Source organism: Amblyomma maculatum, chromosome 9 (genome assembly GCF_055883805.1).
Source record: "Amblyomma maculatum isolate TAMU_Amacu chromosome 9, ASM5588380v1, whole genome shotgun sequence".
In the NCBI taxonomy this organism is placed as follows: Eukaryota; Metazoa; Arthropoda; class Arachnida; order Ixodida; family Ixodidae; genus Amblyomma; species Amblyomma maculatum.
Window position 1 is genome coordinate 43,900,582 of NC_139352.1, and position 22,757 is coordinate 43,923,338.

The following is a 22,757-nucleotide window of genomic DNA, read 5'->3' on the forward strand; positions in this document are numbered from 1 at the left end:
CGTCGCTTCAAAAACGTGCGTCGACTAGAAATGTTTTTGTACTGCTGTTTCTCTCATCTGTGTGCACAGTGACATTTGGACGCTATTTGCGCGTGCGCATAAAAAAAAAAAAAAAAACACGTGGAACGGGACCGCTTGTTGATGCACAGTTTATGACGCAGCCGTTCTTAAATTTTCCGACGGCATATACCGCGCAATATTTGCCAACAAAATCAGAAAGGGCAGCAGCAAGACACATTCGTAGAATGGTAAACTAAGACAACTTTTCTTGATATCATTTGCACGATCAACACGCGTTCAAGCGGTGATAAAGGCAGGGGTGATACACGGCGGCAAAAGGGCAAAGATTAACATTAGTGGAATGCAGCTCGCAATCTATGTCGAAGGAACGGACAGCCTCTGCTTGCTTGTTGCACATCTACATCTATGTAAACAAAACTTTGCGCTATTTACTTCCTTTGCCGTTGGTGTATACTTGTCCTCTCCCTTATCACAACTCTGGCACCCTTCCGTTTTCAGACCGGTGAATTTCATATCTGCTTTCCCTCTTTTCCATCCAACCTGTGGCTTCGGAAGCCATGGTGAATGACTTTTGGCGACGTGTCATTTTAGGTTTGGTGTATGTTTTGCTTTATGGGGTTTAACGTCCCAAAGCAACTCAGGCTATGAGAGAAGCCGTAGTGAAGGGCTCTTTCTTTCTCGCAAGTTACGGTGAAAGAAACCAACCTTGCGGTTGGGATCATTAGTAACGTTGAAAATGTGGTGTGTGTGGTGTGCACGGTAGAAGTAAGCGGTAGGATAGTTAGACAAGATACCAGTAAGCTGTCTAAGGAGACGAAAGATTTGATTAGGAAACGCCAGAGTATGAAAGCTTCCAATCCAACAGACCAGATTGAATTGGCCGAGATATCAAAGCTAATCAATAAGCGCAAGGTGGCCGATATAAGGAAGTATAACATGGAGAAAATTGAGCATGCTGTAAAGAACGGGGGAAGCCTTAAAGCGGTAAAGAAGAAATTGGGCATAGGTAAAAACCAGATGTATGCGATAAGGGACAAGGCGGGCAACGTCATCACTAATATGGACAAGATAGTCAAAGTAGCCGAGGAGTTCTATACAGATCTCTACAGTAGCAAAGTAGTCATGACCGTAATGAGATTGGCGGTAGGGAAAAACAGTCAGACGTCCCACCAGTGACGAAGGACGAGGTCAAGAAAGCACTAGAAACTATGAAAAGGGGGAAATCAGCTGGAGAGGATCAGATAACTACCGATTTGCTGAAGGACGGGGGGGATATCGTGCTAGAAAAACTGGCCACCCTGTATAAGCAGTGCCTGGTGTCATCGACGGTACCGGAACCATGGAAGAATGCAAACATTATCCTCATTCACAAGAAAGGGGACTCTAAGGACCTTAAAAATTACAGACCAATCAGCTTACTGTCTGTTACGTATAAGGTGTTTACTAAGGTAATCGCTAATAGAGCTAGGACAACCTTAGACTGCAATCAAGCAAAGGATCAAGCAGGGTTTCTGAAACGGTACTCTACTATCGATCATATTCATACCATCAATCAGGTGATAGAAAAATGCTCGGACTATAACCAGTCCTTATACATAGCATTCATTGATTACGAAAAAGCATTTGACTCAGTTGAAACCTCGGCAGTGATGCAGGCATTGCGAAAGCAGGGGGTAGACGAGCCGTACGTGAAAGTGCTGGAAGATATATATAGTGGCTGCACAGCAACCATAGTTCTGCATAAAGAAAGTAACAAAATTCCCATAAAGAAAGTGTTAGGCAAGGAGACACAATCTCCCCAGTACTATTCACAGCTTGTTTAGAGGAAGTATTCAGAGGCTTGGAATGAGAGCAGTTAGGGATAAGGGTAGACGGAGAATACCTCAGTAATCTGCGATTTGCTGATGATATTGCCTTGCTAAGCAACTCGGGGGATGAACTGCAAATAATGATTGATGACCTAGACAGGAAAAGTAGAAAGGTAGGCTTGAAAATCAATATGCAGAAGGCTAAGGTAATGTTCAACAGCCTCGGGAAGGAACAGCAGTTTACATTAGGTAGCGAAATACTGGAAGTAGTAGGCGAATATGTCTACTTAGGACAGGTAGTAACCGCAGATCCGGACCATGAAAAGGAAATAACAAGAAGAATAAGATTGGGATGGAGCGCATTTGGCAAGCACTCGCAGATTATGACTAGCAGCTTACCGGTATCGCTCAAGAGGAAAGTATACAACAGTTGCATCTTGCCTGTACTCACCTATGGGGCTGAAACGTGGAGGCTAACCAAGAGAGTTTTACTTAAGTTGAGGACAACCCACAGGGCTATGGAACGAAAAATGGTAGGGGTGACATTAAGAGATAGAAAGCGTGCAGAGTGGGTCAGAGAAATAACTCGTTACCGACATTCTAGTGGAAATTAAGAAGAAGAAATGGACATGGGCAGGACATGTAGTGCGAAGAGAAGATAACCGATGGTCGCTGAGGGTAACAAACTGGATTCCAAGAGAAGGAAAGCGTAGCAGGGGGCGGCAGAAAGTTAGGTGGGCGGATGAGATTAAGAAGTTCGCAGGGGTCAAGTGGATGCAGCTAGCACAGAACCGGGTTAAGTGGAGAAATATGGGAGAGGCCTTCGCCATACAGTGGGTATAATCAGGTTGATGATGATGATGATAAATTTCGTGAGCATAGCTCATTGCGTTAAGATACCTTGCCTTCTGCGTTCCTTGCGTTTGTCACTGCGGGTCCACCTTTGTGGACATTTAGGTGCTTGCTTTGCGGCGCTAATAATAATCTTGCACGTTTAAACAGATGGGGCCAGAATTCATAAGGATTTCATAGCTTGCGGACGAAGCTAACTGCTACCAAATTTACTGAATAGATTGTGACTAATGCTCAATTTGCATTCATGCATCTTGAACTTCCCTTTGGTGAATGAGAATGCGGTGTTCAGGAAAAATCAGCTTTTGACAGGACAATGTACGCAAGTGGCGTGGACATTCGAAGCATCATTCTTGAAAGGTCCGGTTGATATGAAGCATAGACACCTCTTGCAAAGAGCTGACGCAATCTGCACAGCCCTGGCTATTTTGAAGCGCAATGCACGCTTCAGACTTCGCGGTTAGGTACGGCGTGGCCGTGAATATTGGCAAAGCTCCTCTCCTTGACATATTCTTGGCAATGGCTTGCTTTTGATCCGCCATTACAGACCACGGTCACCTCCACGGATATGGCACCTCTCGTGGACACAGACTGCCGGTACACGCTCACTGGATTCGGCGAGTTCCTCGAATGGCGCAGCTTGCGGTTCGTCGAGCCATTGCCTAAGATTCGAGTGTGCAGCCTGTGTGGAGTTGTCTCCTCGCTAGGGAAGCTGCTCCCCTGCACGCACGTTCTTTGCGAGTCGTGCAAAGACCAGGCGACTGATAGAGGCCTCCAGTGTCCGATAGATGGCGCTGGCTTCATCGCCGAGGACGTCCAGGAGATGGCGTTCACACGGCGAGAGCTGGGCGAGCGCCACGTTCACTGCATTAATGAAGCTGGGAACGGCGCCGCTGGCTGCACGTTCGTTGGAAAGCTTTCATCACTGGAGGAGCACTTCCTGGCCCACTGCGTCTACGGGACGGTGCGCTGCTCGAAGTGCCGGGGAAGCGTGCTCCGTAAGGAGATGGTCGAGCACTACATTGCCTGTAATGGCGACGAGAACTCGCGGTGAGAGAATGTCGTACATTTGGTAACAGTAAATTCTCAAGGTGTAAGCATACATGCGTTGCATCTTGCCACTATCGTAATACTGGACGCATAACTGAATATTAAAGAAAAGTTTGTAAACGAAAATCCGCTGCGCAGTGAACTTGGAAATATAGGAGGAGGGTTCTATACAGTGGAAGCCACGAAGAAAGGAGAGTGGGTGAGGAGAACAGCATGGGTTATGATATTGCTTTTGAGACCCAATTTTGCAGGTGATAAAAAGTATCTTAGTTGAAACTAAAAGGTATTACAGCTGCAAAAGTGGATGCCGTGAGAGGCGTTTAGAGCGACACATTGGTAGCATAAGGATAGAGAATTGGAAAGTAATGTACAACACAAGCGGGTTGCCATCCACATTTCTTGCACTCATATGTTTGTGCCAAAGCCCGAAACCACAGTCGCATTTGTCGATATGGTCGATAAAGAACTGATATATCAGGAATTCAAGCTAAATGTACCTTTTTTTTTTAATTATACGGGATGTACTACCACAGCAAAATCAACTGAAAGCGGCTTAGAGCCGCATGGTCAGGTGTACAAAGTATTTTTTCGTTCTCAGATTAATTAACAACTAAAGCTTAAAATATAATTAGTTAACGTTTTCTTCCTTGTATCAAAAAGAAAACGCGAATTATAGGGAGCCAGATCATCTTCAAAAACAAATAGCCGGAATGTTTGTACCGAGGCACCATCTTTATTGCTTTACTGCTGTACTGTCCTCAAATGCGCGCCCACAGGTGGTACCTGAAGCCCTCTTGCAAAACAAGTCAAGTGCTATGAGATGTGTGAACGTTTTGCAGGCTTGAGAAGGTTCAGATCGTTGCTCCGTCAAACCACAGCCGAATGGTAGGTCAGGAGCTTCGCTTGTACATATTGTACAAGTGCATCGCTGTACATTAAATTTGGCATCAAGACGACGTGTCGATAGCTAGTGCACCCCCTCGCCAAATAAAAATATAAAATTTTGCTATAGGCGCATTTGGCGGGAAGCGGTTTATTAAATTCAAACGCACACTAAAATGCATGCTATGGGAAGAGGGGTCCCACAGAAATATTTTGTTATACTTTTTTCATAAAGTAAAAAAAAAAAACTCTTGCTAAAGGGCACATCGAGTACCAGAAGCATAAATGGCGCTAACAGCTCCGCTTTATCCGGTCATGCAGTGCGAGCTTGTCAGTGAGCTGTGCGGCATTGTTCAAGTACTCTTTTCTGTCAGTACAGGAAGACTAACTTTTGCCAGTCGTTTTTCTGCCCATTTATCAAATGATTCGCAGTTCCATCAACGGTAAGCTGAGCGGCAAGGTGGCCGTCGATGTTGCCGACGCTGGCCGCCTCGCCACAACAATGAGAGAGATCCCTCACGATCTAAAACATGCTTCGGAAGGAGCTCCAAGGGACGATATGAAGCTCAGTTCGCTTCAGAGAAAAGCGAGCTCGGTGGCCGACATTGTCGAAGTGCTGGATCCCCAGGCCAGTTCGCCTGTGACGTCACAGCGCGGCAGTAGACGCAACACGGAAACAGGTGCGTAACCTTGCTCCTCATGCAATTTGTAGTACGCAATGTCAACGCGTGACGCGGTAAGCATTAGAGATCGAACATCTTTTTATTCTCTCGGCAAATACAAGTGGTGCCGGGTACTTAACAAACAAAAGTGAACCCATTCGGAATTACGCCGTTCGTTTTATATCTTCCGATTATGAGTTTCGCTTCAGCATCAGCTGTAAGTATTCAAATAGCCATCTGTATAAGCCCACTAGCCCTAAGACGCAACATTTTTTGACAAATCTTTTCAACCAGCTGCTATTCAGGAATAGAACCAGCTTCCTGAATTTATCGTAAATGAACGTGACTCTGCTAGTTTCAAAGAACGCCTTTCATGTCATCTCTTATCATAAGTTATTGCTTCTTCTTTTCATTACAGTGCCTTCATCAGATGAACTGCTTGTACTTGAGCTTTCTGACTTTTTTGTTTCTGTTTAGGTGGTCAATGTTTGTTATCTTTGTGCTACCCCCTCCCTGTCTTATATAATACCCAACAAACGGCTTTAAGGGTATAATAAATGAAGAATGATGATGAAACCATGGAATTCTAAATTACCGGAAAGCTTTTCTCAGTTGTCATCATGTACCACTTCAGTTTATCGTTTCTGCCTACCGCCTGCAGCGCATACGCATGTTCTATCATCGTCTGCGTACTGCCCTGCAGGCGAAGACGACAAAGTACTTCTGCAGCTTGCTTTAGAATCTGCGCTTTACTGGAAAGTTCGGAGTGAACTCGTTAACATGACAGGCCGGAAATTCTGTCTTCACAGGGCCGTAAAATTTTTTCCATAGTTTTATTTATTCACTTCTATCAAAACGGTACTTCTAATACAAATAACGTTGCCACAAAGTGCCCTTGTGCGCCTGTAAATATGAGTAGGCCTGTGTATACCGTTCGGCTTGCAAACCGTTACCTCCTGCATAGAGGCACAGTAAAGTCGCCATTAACAACTGCAGACCAATTTGGCTTGACAATCTACGAAGAAATTGGATTTCAGCTGCCATCAAATATTAGGGTTGAAATATATAGCCTGAGCAAGGAGGTTATTTAGAGTGTAGAAAGAAGCAGAACGCTCAAAACGAATAGATGTCACGTGTAGTCAACGGCGTTCAGATAGCGCTGTATTCTTGCCACCTCCTTTCTCTGGATATCTGCTTTTGGTTCGTTCTTATCCAGAAAACTGGAAAGTCAAGCAGACAGCAAATCTGACTTCTGTTCAGATCCTGCCTAGACTAATCATAATCAAAGACACAAAAGAAGACTATCGTCATGGTGCCTTAACTGCTCAGTATTTGGGTTGGCAGCTGCCTCTTGTGAAGCTACATGGGTTCGCTTGCCTGCTTCCGACTTAAGCCCGAATAATTGCGCTCAGTTGCGAATAATTGCGAATAATTGCGCTCAACTTTCGAGTCACGAGCATGAGTTGATCTATAAACCGGGCGATGACATTTCGCTTTCGCAGGTTCTACGAAGACCTTAGGTTCCAAGAAGGTCTTCATGTTCCAGGGTATCAACGGCATGCGCAAGAGTCAGGACAACCTGCTTCTACCGATAGATGGGCCTTCTACGCTGGACAACTACACATTCACGCTGGCCTGCAAGTTTGAGAAAATCTGGGGAAAGTTGTCTAACGTGTGGTTCCTGTTCAGGCTGTGCTCCGGCGACAATGACGATTTCGCGGAGTGGCCATTCGCCAAGCAGGTCTCCATCAACATCCTGCACCCGACCAAAAAAGGCAGAGACGTCGAGGTACCTTTCAGCATTTGTCCTGAGAAGAACGCTGCGTGCCTGCGGAGGCCACAAGATGGCATGCCGCAAAAAGGAATATATTCGGATAAATTCAGCTGGAAGTACATCGAGAAGAAAGAACTAATTTGCGATGACTCTCTCACTGTGTCAGTGGAGTTTGAATGAGGTACACGCTGCGAAATTCTCGCCTCGGGAGATCCTCCTTACTGCATGCAATATGTCTGCGATTGGGAACAACCATCCCGCTCAGAGTAGGGATCTGAAGGATTAAAGCTTGGCTATGTTTTAATGCTCTCAATAACGTCCAATGCCTGTTCTGCTAACGGAGTTATTTCGTCAGGGTCTCAAAACTTTCACTCCAATACTTTATAGGTGCAACTTCCGGGTTTTCCTAGTATGAACGACCTGAAGCTACAATTGCCTGTCTTATCTGCTGCGCAGAAAGAAAAGTATGACATTTTACTCTTCGCGGCTGCATATATGTTTTTAATTCAGTCGCTGTTTTTCTTGAGACCGTGAACCAAGCCTTCATGCTGTGTACGTATATTATATGTTTCGTCGAGATAAACAATTTGGGCGTATAAGTGCCTGTCAGTGTATTTTGTTTGTTGCATCTTTGTTGAGTGTGGCGCCTCACTTTTGCGCCACAGCATTATATACACGTATGAATTTATTAATAGGAAAGACAGATATTAGCGTAAAAGATTTGACCTTCACCTATGCTATTGGGATGGGGAAGAGTAGAAATAGTGCAGTTTTGGATGGATGAGAATAGGGTGTGAAGCGGCACAATGATATATACATGCACATTAGTTAGCACTACAGTAGTGAATAAAATTGAGATCCATGCCGCTCAAAAAGCGAGAACATGGATGCATTGCGCACAGAGCTTACGAAGTCTGTGGTCAAGATCCTACGAGTGAGTACACCGAAAGGGGCCTGGTGTTGAAACACTTCAATAAAGAGGATTGTGTTAACCATTCGGGCGCATGTTCGAGGCATATGACTAGTACATAATCTGTACAGTCTCTGCAATGCCAGAAATGGAACATTGCCAGGAGTCCGTCAGTATTACTAAATGTAAGTACTCTTCTTTGTAGAACAACATCTAAACATTGCCTCTGAAACAAGCATTCATTAGGGCGCGGAGGACGTGCTTTAGAGGTCGGATATGTGAAGCGTCTGGTTGGGTCCTGTACGTCACCGTCAAAGCATTCAAAAAGTTTGTAAAAATATAAGATGTGTCTGGTGTGGTTGCTCAAGGTCGTTGCTTTCTAAATGTAATTGAAGTTTCGCCAGCACCATTAACACAAACCTATCCAACAAATCTTGTCGGGAAACTTGCTGGCGTTGAGGCGAGTTTCAAGATTTTTTAAAGGGTTGAAATGACCAACCACGAGGCTGACCTTCCAGTGCTCTAGAACAATACCGAATACTTATGCGTCATTAAACTATTTGCGCAACTAATTTCGACAATCCGCAACCAGATAAGATAGGACAGAGTAAATGCAAGCTTTACGCAGAGCCAACTATACGGCCGCGACTTGCCAAGATCGAGCGATGAACAGAACTATGTACAATGTCTTCATAACTTCTCGAGGTGGCAATATCTCCGCACGCGCCCACAAAGGCGAGATGGCGCAGGAAGTCTATATCTGCTTGTTGGCTCAAAAAAGGCGCCGCCGCCAGAGTGACTCCTAATTTATAAAGTTGGTGACGGAAATTAATTCGTAGTGAATTCATACCAAAGCATTGACGCAGCCTTTCTTTCAGGGTGGAGTGATATGATTTCGGTTCCTATTTAGTATCCATCTGTTAGTCCAGTTGGAAGCCAGTGTGAGATATGGATTCGAACAGACATCATATGTACGGCAGTCAAGTGTACATGCCCACTGAGAAGTAACAGATACCGCTCCTTCCTTTCTTTACAAGTAACTTTGAAAATATATAAAAGTGTTCGCGCATTGGAAAAGCAATACTATATTCTTAAGGAGAAGCTTGAGTGTTCCGGCAATTTTTGAAGCGAAAGCTTCACTGCTCTGGGTAGTACAGTCAAAGCATAAACCTCAGTTGGACCTACAAATGACCTTGACAGACGCTTCGTCTTCCCTTCCTTATAAAACAATTTAGAACTGGCTGCGCCGTGGTGGCGCAGTGGTTAGGGCGCTAAAATACTGTGCCCAAGAATGCGGGATCAAATCCCGGCCGCGATGCTAACTGCTGTTTCATGAAAACGGAAATCCAGGCGCCAGTGTGCTTTCTTTATTTGGCTCGCGTAGCTTACGGAAAACCCGAATGAAGAACCGGCACTGTGAATCAGTTGCTTCGACGAGATCTCATTTCTGCCAAATGATTGTTGAGTTCAGGAAAGTGTATGGACAGATTTTGAACTGGAGTGCGCGCTCTGTTTCGGTGAAAAGCTCCGCATACTTCCCGTCTAGTACCTTGAAACTCTAATCATGACTGGTCTTCTGTGGCGCTTTCATGAACCGAAGTATATTATTCTTATAAATATATGTTTAAAAAAAGCCTTGGTGGCCCACGGGTAGGGTACACGTCTCGCCGGCTGAAGGTTCCTGGTTCTATTCCCACCCTCTCCAAAATATTTTTTGAGCCCTATTACTTTCCATCGGTTTCAAGAGACTCTGATCACGATCCAAATATTCTTTATTTGAGGCGACACGTGTGCCGAGAAGCCATTTAAAGTTTTCACGGGTGCTCATTGATGCCTTGGGTGACAACGTGCGCCATCCCTCCCGACAGAGTGACGTCACTGCCCTACTTGACCAATGTGATGTGTCCCTGTCCTATCTTCTGCATCAAACAGCGCCGGGTTCCGTTGTTCATAGCCATCCAAGACTTCTGCCTCAAAGAGGTGATGACAACGTCCACCTGATGATATAAGATATCTATCAACAATCTTGCTGCCGGGATGTTCATTGAGATAAATTACATCAAAAGCGAATTCCTGGGAATGCGCATGTATCGTCAGGCATTGCAAAGATCAACATTGTTGACAAAGCCGATGAGACATGTCTATAAAGGTGTGCCGAAGTTATCTTAAAATTATCACGCGGTCCGTAGTGAGTGGAGAGTATTGAGTGCACAAGCTGTGTGTTATCAGGAGCAAACATGCTGATAACCTCCTTACGGCAGAAGATTTCCTGGAAGCGGACGTTCTGTTTGAAGCTGTACTCGAACAACTCAAAGTTTCGTTACCAATTGTGTTGCAAGACGAAACAATGCACCTTAGTCCGTTCGTTTGCAGACGGCAGCTCAATAGAAATATCTCCACTGATTTCAACTGCAGTTGCGCCAGCTCTCAATGCTCGAGCCAGGAATTGCATAATAAAAAAAAAAATGCCGCGAACTCAGAACTGACAGGAACAGAGTAATATCTGTCCCACGTTGAACGAAAGCCCAAAATGCATGAGCTTTCTTTTCTTTTTCTTAAACATGATCGCGCTTACAATTGCATAATATTTTCTTGTCAGTGTGTTTAAAGAACAAGGGTCTACGTGATTTATTTGTCGATAGTGCAAATACGGTTGCCAGTGAAAGTAAAGAAGAAATAAAGGTCATTTATTTTTCAGAAAGCTCCTTTTATTGTTTTGCCGCCGCTTTACTACGTTGAGAAAACAGTTGATGGAAAGGCCATTGCAACAGCTTGGCCTTAATTTAGGCAGCCCGACATTGTTATCATTTGGCGCCACCATCCTTGGGCACAGTCACAGGTCTGTTTTTACCGCCATGCAAAATTTTTTACTGGACTCAAATCGTTTGCCTTGCTAAATATTTAAACATCACTTGGTTTACAATTGTAGTGTCAATCTCCCGTGAGTGTTACCACTTTTCATTTTACATTTCAATTATTTCACGTTTTGTGTCCTTTCCTCTACCACTCAAATCATTTTTTTTATGCAAGTATACTTAAAAAATTTAAAAAATGATAAAAAGAAGCAAAAATTCTTTGCTACCCAATTCTTGGCCGATCCCCCTCTGTGGGTATGCGCCATAAGTTATTTGTACAACAACAACAACAACAACAACAACAAGCTCCTTCGTAGAATATCAAACGGAGGCGAAAGCGGGCAGCTTTTTAAAAAAGCCTCGAACGCAAACTTAGCCACCCAGTGTCAACATGTCTGGGAAGCTTCAGTGTCATTAAGATTTCTACGTTGTAAAAACACCAAGGAATGATTGCCGTCTGTCGTAATGCGAGTTCAGTGCGACAAAGCCTGAAGTATGACGGTTTGTCAGATCTATGCTGCTGCTGCTTTTTTTGAGAACGGAAATTTGTTATCGATCCTTCTCGAGTTATCAAACGCTTACATCACCACACACACGCTTTCGTAGGACAATGTTCTAGGCTGATGATGCCTCGATTTCATACAGTGACAAAGCGATGAAGCCGTGGACTAGGTTTCGGTCGCCCTTCTCTTCAGCGTGATGTCACACATGACGCCACACAGAGGTCAACTAAGGTCAACGGTGGCACCGCCGCGCCACGGCAGAGGCTGAGAGTGCAAGTAGTATTGCTTTCACAATAAAACTGAAACTGGAAACTGCCAGATGCCCTCAGTGGCCGCTACGGTAGAGACTATCATTCGCAACAGCTGAAATTTAGCAAAAAAGAACTAACGCCTCTAACACGATTAACGCTTCAACTGTGTTTCACTTTTGTTTTGTACCTGAGCATGAGAATATTTTTTGGTTATTTATAACACGCCTGTTATGATATGAGCCAGTTATAATGCCTTAGTCACACCGGAATGAATCAGGTTGCTGGCGTTAATGTCACTGTCAGCTGCTTAAAAATTGGAGGACGCTTAAGCTTCGCCTTCAATAGTGGAACGCGATAGCGTTATTGCACCTCGTCGAGAAAACTTATTAAACGCAAGGGTATTGGGGCATCCTCGCACCGGTACCCGCGCGGCCCGAAGGGGAGAAGCGGGTGAGCGAAGATAGTGATCTAAAGAAAGGAAAGACGCTTGATTCTACAACCTGTGAGGGTGCACGGCGAAACGTCAGGGGCGAGTGGCGCGCCACGTGTCGGGGCAGCGCCGCACATTGCGAGGAGGGGTTCTTCTGTGTTTGCCGCAAGATGGCTCTGCATGTGCGCAGAGCGCAGAAGAAATGTAGCGGAAACGTACTCCGCTACTCGTGTAACTGCGACTTCTGTAAGTAACATGCTCACAATTACCGATATACACTGCAGTATAGCGTTCTACGGCATGTTTCTAAGGCAACACCGCATTCACTAGAAGCGCTTTTGTACCGCTTTCAAGCATTGAACTCGTGGCTGAGTGGTAGCGCCTCCGTCTCACACTCCGGAGACCCTGGTTTGATTGCCACCCAGCCCATCTTAGAACTTGCTTTTTATTTATGAAGTGCATGTTTATTTATGAAGTGCATGCCGGGATTTATCGTTCACTGGACGCCGACGACACCGGCTTTTCTGCGACACGAGCTCCTTAACGCTACCGCGTTAAAATGTGCACCTATGCTCTTGCTACTGGCGTTGGAGGTGGTGGTGGTGGTGGTGAAAACATTTATTATTATAATACATATAGGTATGTACACTAGGTGGGATGCCTAGACAGGCACTCCATTGGCGTTTGCCGCAGCCCGGGCGCGCTGCGTTAAGACCTTTTGGGCCTCTAGGGTGCAGCAGCCGGACAGGGTCGCCTCTCATTTGCGCAAGATTCCAAACACTCCCCCCATTCCATATCCCCATTCCAAAGAAAGGCAGTGCCAAAGATTGTTCCAACTACCGCACGATCGCGATTATTTCGCATGCTAGCAAGGTGATGTTGAAAATGCTCCAAGGTAGGCTGCAGCAGTATGTGGATAGGGAGCTTCCGGACGTGCAAGCTGGGTTTCGCAAGGGCAGAGGAACTAGAGACCAAATTGCCAACCTTCGCTGGATCATGGAAAAAGCAAGAGAGTTCCAGAAACCCATCTACTTCTGCTTTATTGACTATGCGAAAGCGATTGATTGCGTAGATCACAGCAGATTGTGGCAAGCTCTCCAAGAGATGGGTGTTCCAATCCACCTCATCTGTCTCCTCAGGAACCTGTATGAAGGGCAAGAGGCCACTGTCAGAACTGGGCATGGTCTTACTGATTGGTTTTCGATTGAGAAAGGAGTGAGGCAAGGCTGCATACTGTCACCGTGCCTATTTAACCTATATGCAGAGTGCATCATGAGGAAGGCCGGTCTGGACGAGTCTTCAGCTGGAGTGAAGATTGCTGGAAAACGTATCAACAACCTTAGGTATACGGATTATACCACTTTAATGGCATAAAGTGAAGTGGAGGTCAAGAGACTACTATGCGCGTACAAGAAGAGAGTGAGAAGTTTGGGCTTAAACTGAACATTAAAAAGACAAAGATCATGGCGTCTTGCCCTATCAAGTCCTGGAGCATCAATGGACAAGAAGTGGAAGCTGTGACAGATTTTCTCTTCTTGGGCTCCAAGATTACCTCGTAAGGAGACTGTATCCATGAAATTAGGAGACGCCTGCTTCTGGGAAAGAGAGCAATGGTTAGCCTTGACCGCCTAGTAAAGAGCAGAGACATTAGTCTGCCAACCAAGATCCGTATAACTCGTGCTATGGTCTTTCCAGTTGTGATGTATGGATGCGAGAGTTGGACTGTGAAAAGGCTGACCGCCGAAGAATTGACGGGTTTGAATTGTGGTACTGGCGAAGACTCTTGAGAGTTCCTCGGACTGCCAGAAGATCAAATCAGTCAATATTGTCGACCATAAACCCTGACTGCTCATTGGAGGGTCAAATTCTAACGTTAAAACTCAGCTACTTTGGTCATCTGATGAGAAGAGAGGAGTCGCTGGAGAAAGATTTGATGTTGGGAAAGGTTGACGGTCGCCGGAGAAGGGGTAGGCAGCGAACGCGATGGTTAGATGGCATCCTCGAGGCACTGCAGATGAAGTTATGTGATGTTAGGAAGATAGTGAGAGACCGGAAAGCATGGCGTGAAATGGTCCATAGGGTCACGAAGAGTCGGACACGACTTAACGACTGAACTGAACTGAACTGATGTGCAGATAACACGAATCGCTGAAACTTGTGTTTCTTAGAGGGGGGGGGGGGATGTATTTATATTTTGTTTTTTTCACATATACTGTAAACATCAATGAGGTCAAATAAAAGTATGAACGATTCACGTTACCTTTTGCACGTTTTATTGCAAAAATTTGGAATTCCTTGTAGGAAGTAAAAATGGTGAACTCCGTCTTTTAGAAGTCGCAAAATTAAAACGAAATAAAGATTTGACCATGTTTATACTCCAAAAGTGGTCCAGACCATTTATTTCGGTGGAAATTCACGAAATCTTCGGGCATCGTGTGTTTGTTTGACGTCATGAACACCGGCAAAAAAAATAATAATGACCTACGGCAATAATTGGTTTGCTTTCTCGCATTATAGAAAGACCATGCGAGGCAACTGACACATGCAGTGTTTATTCTTTATATTCGTGGCATGGTAAATGGCAATGCCTGAGCGAAGTGGAAATTTTGAATCGAATGTACAAAAATGTTACTAAAAAGATTTGCAGCGCTAAAAGACGACACAGAGAAAAAAAAAATGCACAGGATATCGTTTTTCTCTGTGTCGTCTTTTAGCGCTGCAAATTTTTTTAGTAACTATGAACCAACAAGCCCAGCTTGAAGTCTTGCTACAAAAATGTTCATTCAGGGTTGTTGCTGTCGTAACGCTGCGGGGATTTTCGCCAGGAAATAAGACTGCACGCTGCCCCTTTCGTTGATTTGGCGACCAGTTAAAAATTGTTCAGCTTTGAGAGTTGCAAGTTTGTCTGCTGTCATAGTTTCTTTTCCAGTTACCGAACCCTTTCGTAAAGCTGCTAAAAATGCTCATACCGGAAAAGCGGCAGCTGCTTGAAATCAGGTGACCGCTATATCATCGTGCTTGCGTACCCAGAAACAGTCAATGCGCTTTTATGTGGATTATTAAAGCTCTTATGCTGTGATGACGAAAGAAAGGCGGGTCCCGATAACCTTATCAGACACTGCAAGCCGTGAAAGAACTAGCGAAAGTTCCAAAAGAATAGAAATAGCGCAAAACATTATTTGGAAAAAATGTCACAACTGAAGCAACATCAGTGGTCGCTTTAACAGATTATGACAGAAATAAATGACAGAATAAAAACGAAGAGAATGAAACTTCTGTCTTTGGGCTCTGGCAACAGGAGATAAAACAGTTGCATGCCGCAGTTTTGCGCCTAGGGAAAGAAAACATGCGGAGCGATCCCGTCTTGATGACGCAGAAGATAGTCTAGACAGAAACATTTTTTTATGACAACTGACAATGCAGATGAAACGTCGTCCGAATTAGAGCAAAAATTCTGGAAGTATTAGGAACACTATAAAAATGGATGACGTAGTTCACATACTATATGAGCACACATACTTTTTTGTTTCGTCAGCGGAAAAATGAGGCTACTTATATCAAGATTTGATGACTATAAAACAAAAGAGCTAGTCCTCTCGAAACGTGAGTCGTTCAGGAGTAGTGGAAAAGAATTACAGGATATTTCTGCCCAGCATACGTAATATCAGAAAAAAATTAATTCAGTTTGGAAAATACAAGGGAAGCATATAATTCAAACTTAGGTGAAAAAACAATTTCATTGGAGGCAGTGCTACAGGTACATTGAAATTGAAAGATCCATTTACTAAATCAATACCTCATCTGAAAATAGAAAACAGAAGCGAAACTCATGTCAGACCTCTCTTTCTGGTCGCGTAGTAAAGGCTAGCTTTGTTTCAAAAAGGGGAGGCGATTCGAAAAGTCTGGAATGTACACAAATATCCGTAGTGCATAGTCCGAAAAAGATTAATTATGTGCGATGATCGAAGACAGTTGTGCTGATACCATTGTATAAAGGAAACGTGAATAAATAATCAAATATCTAAAACTGACTGGATTGATTCTAAAAATAAATATGTCGTGGTCCGGAGTGACCGAACGGGCAGAGTAGGTGGTGGTGCCCTAATTGCTATTAATGAATGTATTGATAGTTTCGTTGTACATCCCGGTCGAAAAAAACTGCAGAAAATTTTCTGATGTTACGACTGAATTTGTGTGCGGTTTTTGACGGGAAACCTGTTGTGACAACATAACATTCTGTAGTAACATCAGAAATTTCTGTAGTTACAACAGAAAAGTGCTACAGAACTACATACAACAGAAATATACTACAGAAAAACTGCAGAACTACAGAAAAGTACTACAGAACTACAGAAAAAGATGATGGTTACGACAGAACTACAGGATATTTTGTCGTATTTTTGACACAGTTCTTTTAGTTTTTTTCGACTGGGATGTTCCTACTAATTTATAGATCATACGGTGCTTCTTAAATCTTAACTTAAGAAAGCAGTATACTAGGGGTGTGTTCTCGATCCCCTTCGGCTGACACTTCACTTTGCAATAGCCTACTTGATTCTCTATGTGAGGTTATTATGCGTTTCCCTGAAGCGCAGCTTTTACTCCTATAGGGAACCTGCACTGCCTAGGCGGCGCTGCAATTGTTCCACAGCGCACCTAAAAACTGCTGATGTTAGCCGCTTGGTTCGCTATAAATGGCCAACCATATTTTGCAGCATTATAGATACGCGTGTGGCAGATAACGTCCTTGCCCAGAGGCTCTCGACGTAGCCCACTTATCTGAGGCACGCCATGCAGGGGTTCGGTTTGAGCGTGCAATCTGATCCCTGTAAGCGCATGCAGATGGCGTGAACACGCCCTCCGGAAGCGCCTATAAAGTATTTGCACTTCTCGCTAGGCTATGTGTTACGGCGCGGCAATCGATACAGCAAACTTCATTGCAGGCTCCCTATAGGTGATTTCAATTTTTAAAATAACGTCTGCTCACATGATAACTTATTTTCTAATCCCTCGTCCGCTGTGCCTAATACGTTTCTTTCGCTATGTCAAGACTGCAACTTATCACAGACTCTTAGTCTTCATACACGTGTAACACAAAATAATAATCTCTTCTCGACCTTATTCTTTAAACATCAACAGACAATTTATCGACGGTTTTGCGCTTGCCTGGACTGAGCGATCATGATATGCTACCATTAACCTTAAAAGTAATACAAACAAAAACGAGCAGGAACAAAAAGAGTTTTCGTGATTTTAACAAAGATAATTATATAACCACTAACAGTGAAATCTGCGAACTTTCTATCTCCTGCATCCCATTCCCCCTTTCTCAACTTATGCCTTGTGGCAAACGCTTCGAAAAAAAAAAAAAAAAAAAAAAAAAAAAAAAAAAAATCTGCGAACTTCTGGATGTGCTCCTGCCTCCTTATCTTGATTAGACCGTTTAAATTAACTAGAGCATATTATAAAAAAAATTCGACATAATTCAATACGTCCCCGTTAAAACTTCCTACATTAGCATAAAGCACCTTGGTGAAACACATATCTAACCCGGTTATCAGGTTAAAAAAAAAGAAGACTTTATTTCGTTCGACTCAACACTCTTCAAAACTAAATCATTGGAGGGCCTACAAAAAAGAGGGGGTACCGTACACTGTACCTTTAAGATCAGCTAAAAGTTCATTTTTAAACACTACTCTTCCACAGTTACTTGAGTAATTCAAAGCGGTTTTGGAATGTAATATGATGGAATGCTGATAAAATCGTCTTATCATTACCCACAAATTCTGGGGATTCAGTGCTGCCTGAACTATGTCCAAGAGCACTTAAATACACATTCCTTGAGTCATTTTCCTCCGCTACGCTTACCAATCCAATGCCAGTTGTGAATGTTACGAATTATCGCCTCGTGGACACCACAATAATTCTTTCGAGAGGCATCAAAGCTATAACAAAAAAAATTAAAACCGAAATCATCTTGCGGAGTTGACGCGATGACTATTAAATTTGTGTAAAACATGAGAGAATATTGTTCCATAATACTAGACGCCATTTTTTTTCACAATCAGATAACTCTGGTACTATAGCTAATGTCTAGAAATCTGTAGAAGTAATCTCAATCCATCCACAAGCCATGTCCATTGCATGATGCCTTCAATTACAGGCTCATTTGTCTTATAAAACGTAATATCATGGAATACACATTATATACACAGATCTTGTTAACTAACTCAAAAATTACAACTTTTTTACCAACTTCGCTTCATGGATTACTTAAAATTTATCTTGTGAAACTCAGCTTATCTCCTTCACAAATGATCTATATGCCTATATATTGTCATGTGGTGGTGACAAGGCCGTAGGCACCAAAAGAGAAGACAGGCGTAATAGCACTGAGATCAACTCTTTATTGAGCTGACTTGCACCTGCAAAATAACTAACTCGGTGGCGGCGATGGGAACAAGCCCGCTCTCTGGTCATCGAACTGAAAATGCCCGTCGCGCCCGTCGCACCCGTCAATGCTCATTTTATATGCAGCGAAGAAACGCCTAGATAAAGGCGCAAATGGTGACTAGCATTAGCTGGTACACTGCAGAAACATACGCGAGTGGCCAAAATCTTCGAGATACATCTCGACGCCTCTTGCAATGCAAATAAAACGATAAAGTTGCGTCTTGCGACAGTGAGCATAAACAAAGAATAAAGAGTTGATTCGTGCGCAGTAAACTTGAAGGCAAAACGAAATCGATGACAGAACTCTTATTTTAAAGAGACGTGACCCAGCTGCCAACTAGCACCCGTATGGTTCTGCAGCTTCCTGTGTACCTAATACCCACACCCGCTATTTCTCCCAAAATAGCCGAACATAATGTGCGCGCATTTGCCCTTGAGTGACCGTGTTTTCCATTTCCCTTCGGAGAGGTGATGCAGCTGGTGTCTAAAAACAAATGTGACCAACTTATTATGCGGTTTGCATAAACTGTGATGAATTATTCGCATTAGCAGAAATTCAGCTATTATGCGCTATGTATTCTGTGGATTTTATGCATACATTGAAGAATGGAAGCTTGTCAACTGCAAGGTGCTCTGTGCAGTCTTCTAACACCACAAAACGCAATAAGTACGGTTGAAGGCACTTGTTAGCAACATTTCGTTGGGATGAGAATAAAGCTTTTCGGCGTCTAATACGGATGTACTTGAAGTATGTCATCATTGCAAACTTCGCTACGGGCGTCAAAGAGACAAGAATCCAACGAGAAACCCTGCGCGGTCACCTTCATTACCTCTACAATTCTCCGTAGCACCTGTGTCAAACAGGCTCACCCATAATACAAGCATCCACGAAGGTTTGACGATTATCGGCGAAAAGTCATACGCTTTTGCGTTGTAGGAGGGTGGACTCTGAAAAATATGCTGAGAGAGCGCCGAAAATCCTCACCGTAACGTTCAGTAAAAGTTTTTGAACACGACGTTGGCACGTACATAGCCTTTTTTCCGCGCTAACAATGCCATCAATGACAAAGAACGTTTCGCAAAACCTAATTTTATTAGACACAAATTTAGAATAGATTTTTTGTTGGTTGTACAAACTCTTTCACATTTCCCGCCATTCGTTGTCAATATGTATAGAAAACAATTAGCAGTCTAATCCTTTCTAGGTCTAGATTATTCTGCCGAGGAATGCATGCGTGCTGGCCCATGCTGCATTGAGCGTAAACAAAGTACAGATGGTCAGGAAACTTAGTTTTGATCACATGTGTGTTGCTGTGCGGTCGCGCAGGACAGCGAGCAAGGCATGTAGTAATTGAACAAACACATATAATACATGCCGCTTTCATAGACCTGTCGTGCAAAGATATAATCAATACAAGGTACACTGTTGGGTTATCCACTGTAGTGAACCCAAGGAGTTCGCCCATGAAGACTGGAAACCACTGCGATTTCTTAACTTCTATATTAAAACCGCCGCATATGATGAGGGGAGCGTCCGGTCTTCTTCCGTGGTTAGCACTCTCGCCTATCGCTTTCGAAGGCGGTCGCGTACTCGCCTAATAATGGCCGATGACTTCACAAGGCGATTCACGCGGCCGCTTTTTGATGGAGGGGAAAAGCAAGGCGCTCGTGTACTGTACGATGTCTGTGTACATTAAAGAATCCTAGGTGGTCTAAATTTTCGATGTTCTTCTCTATGGTATCTTTTATACAAAGAACACTAGGTGGTCTAAATTTCCGACGTTCTTCACCATGGTATCCTTTGTAGCCTGAGTAGCATTGGGACGTAAAACCCCATAAAACAGACCAAACCGAAGCTAACCCTGTCGCCGCGCTGCTAGAGATTGCTTAGGGGATATGATTGGCTTTCGTGCGTGTTGCCCGACCCGTTCACTGTTAAGTTTACGGAGAACTCCACATCTGCCTTAGTTGTGCGCAAACTCCTTCACGTGCGGAGGTGCTGATTCACTGGCGCCAAGAAGCTTCACAGCAGCACGCTCCAGATCACAACGATTGCCGAAGTTTCCAGCCCTGTGAATACCAAAGACGCGCGACAATAAACGCATACTTGGATAAACACGTTTTTAAAGATTGATAGCATTTCAACTGGCTGTAAATTATCTTCATTCGCTTGCACAGGCCTCTTGATTGTATTTCAGCAGACGTGTACTATAATCTGTCTTGGAAGGGAGCGTTTATTTGTACATTTCTAGAAAAATTATATAGACCGTCTATGATCAGCATCCGTCGTGTTGCTATTTCTTGAACAAACGTTTTGCGCATTTGTTTAGTACAGTACTATTCAATCAGCCGGGATAAATCTGAAAGACAAAAAGATACACGAGTATACAAACAAGATATACATAGAAGAAAGAAAAAAGTTCAGTGCCAAATTTCCTAGCGTTTATTACGTTTCCCATCTTCCTTAAGTTGACGGTTAAATCTAGACTGCGAAGGTCGTGTATTATTTCCGGATATCTAGAATGTGTAGCACACATAAATCGACGCTCTTTTTTGCGCGATTATATTCATCCAATAATCGCGCAATATTTTATCCGCGATGACTCAATATGCACATTTCATGTAAAAACACACAGCAACGTACTCTCTAATAATGTTCACGTATCACCGAAAGCAATCAACGTATTGTCCCACTGTCATGATATGAAGGTCCTTACAGGCTTTCAAATCACGATACTTAGTCAACGAACTGCAAGTAGTAATGCTTTAAGCTAATAAAGAATGGAATGCTTGGTGGCGAAATAAAGCGCATTACTGCGAAAAGAACTTCGCGGAGAACAACACGAGACGGCTTGTTTATAATTTCCTCCCTCTTTCCTACCACATTTTGCCCTCATAACTCCAAGATTTCAGTGGTCCGTTTTGGCACTCGAATACAGCTACTTAAAATTACGATTGTCGCATCGATTTTGTCGTGTCAGAGGACAAGTTCAGGATAGCTGCTTTGGAATCCGAAATTATTTTCGCAGCGGGTGTGAATTTCATGGCTAGCGCAATGGCTGCCTCTTCAGCCTATGTTGTACAATCGGTGAGTATTGAGCAAGCAGAGAGTTTTGCATGATTGCTAGTGACTGCTAGTACCTTACGATGGGTGTTTGCATAGGTTTCTGCATCTACATATGGATTTCAGTGGTCCGTTTTGGCACTCGAATACAGCTACTTAAAATTACAATTGTCGCATCGATTTTGTCGTGTCAGAGGGCTATTACATTTTTTGCAAGCCCAGTTCGTATTAATCTGTTTACGCCGTAGGACAGTGTTTTTGTATAATGGACTGCTGAATTTAGCAGTTCGAAATGACTAGATATGCATGATGGGTGTTGCAGGTTCTTGATTGGTGTGCTTTTAGAGTGCAAGTCTTCCTTGCAGGTATGTCTTTTAGGAGGACTTTATATTTCACTCAGAGATTAACTTGCACGCGGCTGTCAAAAAGTTTCAAAAATGCGCCGTTAAGATTGGCCACTTGAAAACACATTTCAACCAATAATGGAATCGTTTACCCAGCTGCCATTACGGTGAGGTATAAACCGACGAGCGTTCATACCATGGCGATGTGTTTACCACGGCGATGCACTTCACCGCTAACGCAGCGGTGCCTAACTGCGGCGTGATTAAAGCTTCACAGAAACGTTATACGAGCTGCCAGGAGGTGCATTAGATATTTTTCTAGTTTTTGCATTCTTCACGATGAACCGTCACCGGGAAGCGTGCTCTGACAGCTACAGCAATTACCAAGGAGTTGTCTCGGGACTGCTGCCTTTGACCCGTTTCATATTCTGCGAATCGTGCCTTGCAGCACTACGAGCGAGGCTTCAACAGGCTGGAATTCAATCGCAGCCTCGGTGCGATGGTTCTGCGACCGATCGTTCTGAGCCTAGAAGCGATGAGACGTCATGAGATGTCTGGTCACGTCCGGTCACGTGAAAAGAAGTGGCACGGTGTAGCAGAGCTATATCGGCGCATAGCAAGCCGGCACTGTTTTCACGTCCCCTAGTTTAATTCGACGCACCAGAGCACATTTTGTACGTTGAAAGACTGCTCATTTTCAAAGACAGTTATGAGCTATCGCTTAGCGCCCTAACATAATTGTGAGCACATAAATTAAACAAGCCCTGCGTATGCGTGTTCCACGAAACATAAACCTGTGAGCATCTCTCATCGAAATCGCACGCGGGTCTCTGCATGTGAAAGCACTGTGAGAAAATCGTCCCATTCACATTTGACGCTAATGTATATGCTGCATGCG

General features: G+C 43.8%; 1 protein-coding gene across 1 annotated transcript; it reads left to right on the forward strand.

Moving 5' to 3' along the window:
* The first annotated feature begins 3,249 nt into the window (after window positions 1-3,249).
* Window positions 3,250-7,608, forward strand: LOC146178963 (uncharacterized). The gene is made up of 3 exons (XM_084580084.1): window positions 3,250-3,731; window positions 5,046-5,293; window positions 6,796-7,608. Exons 1-3 carry the CDS (start codon window positions 3,250-3,252, stop codon window positions 7,227-7,229), a joined length of 1,164 nt encoding a protein of 387 aa, XP_084436210.1. The 3' UTR covers window positions 7,230-7,608.
* Window positions 7,609-22,757: the final 15,149 nt, after the last annotated feature.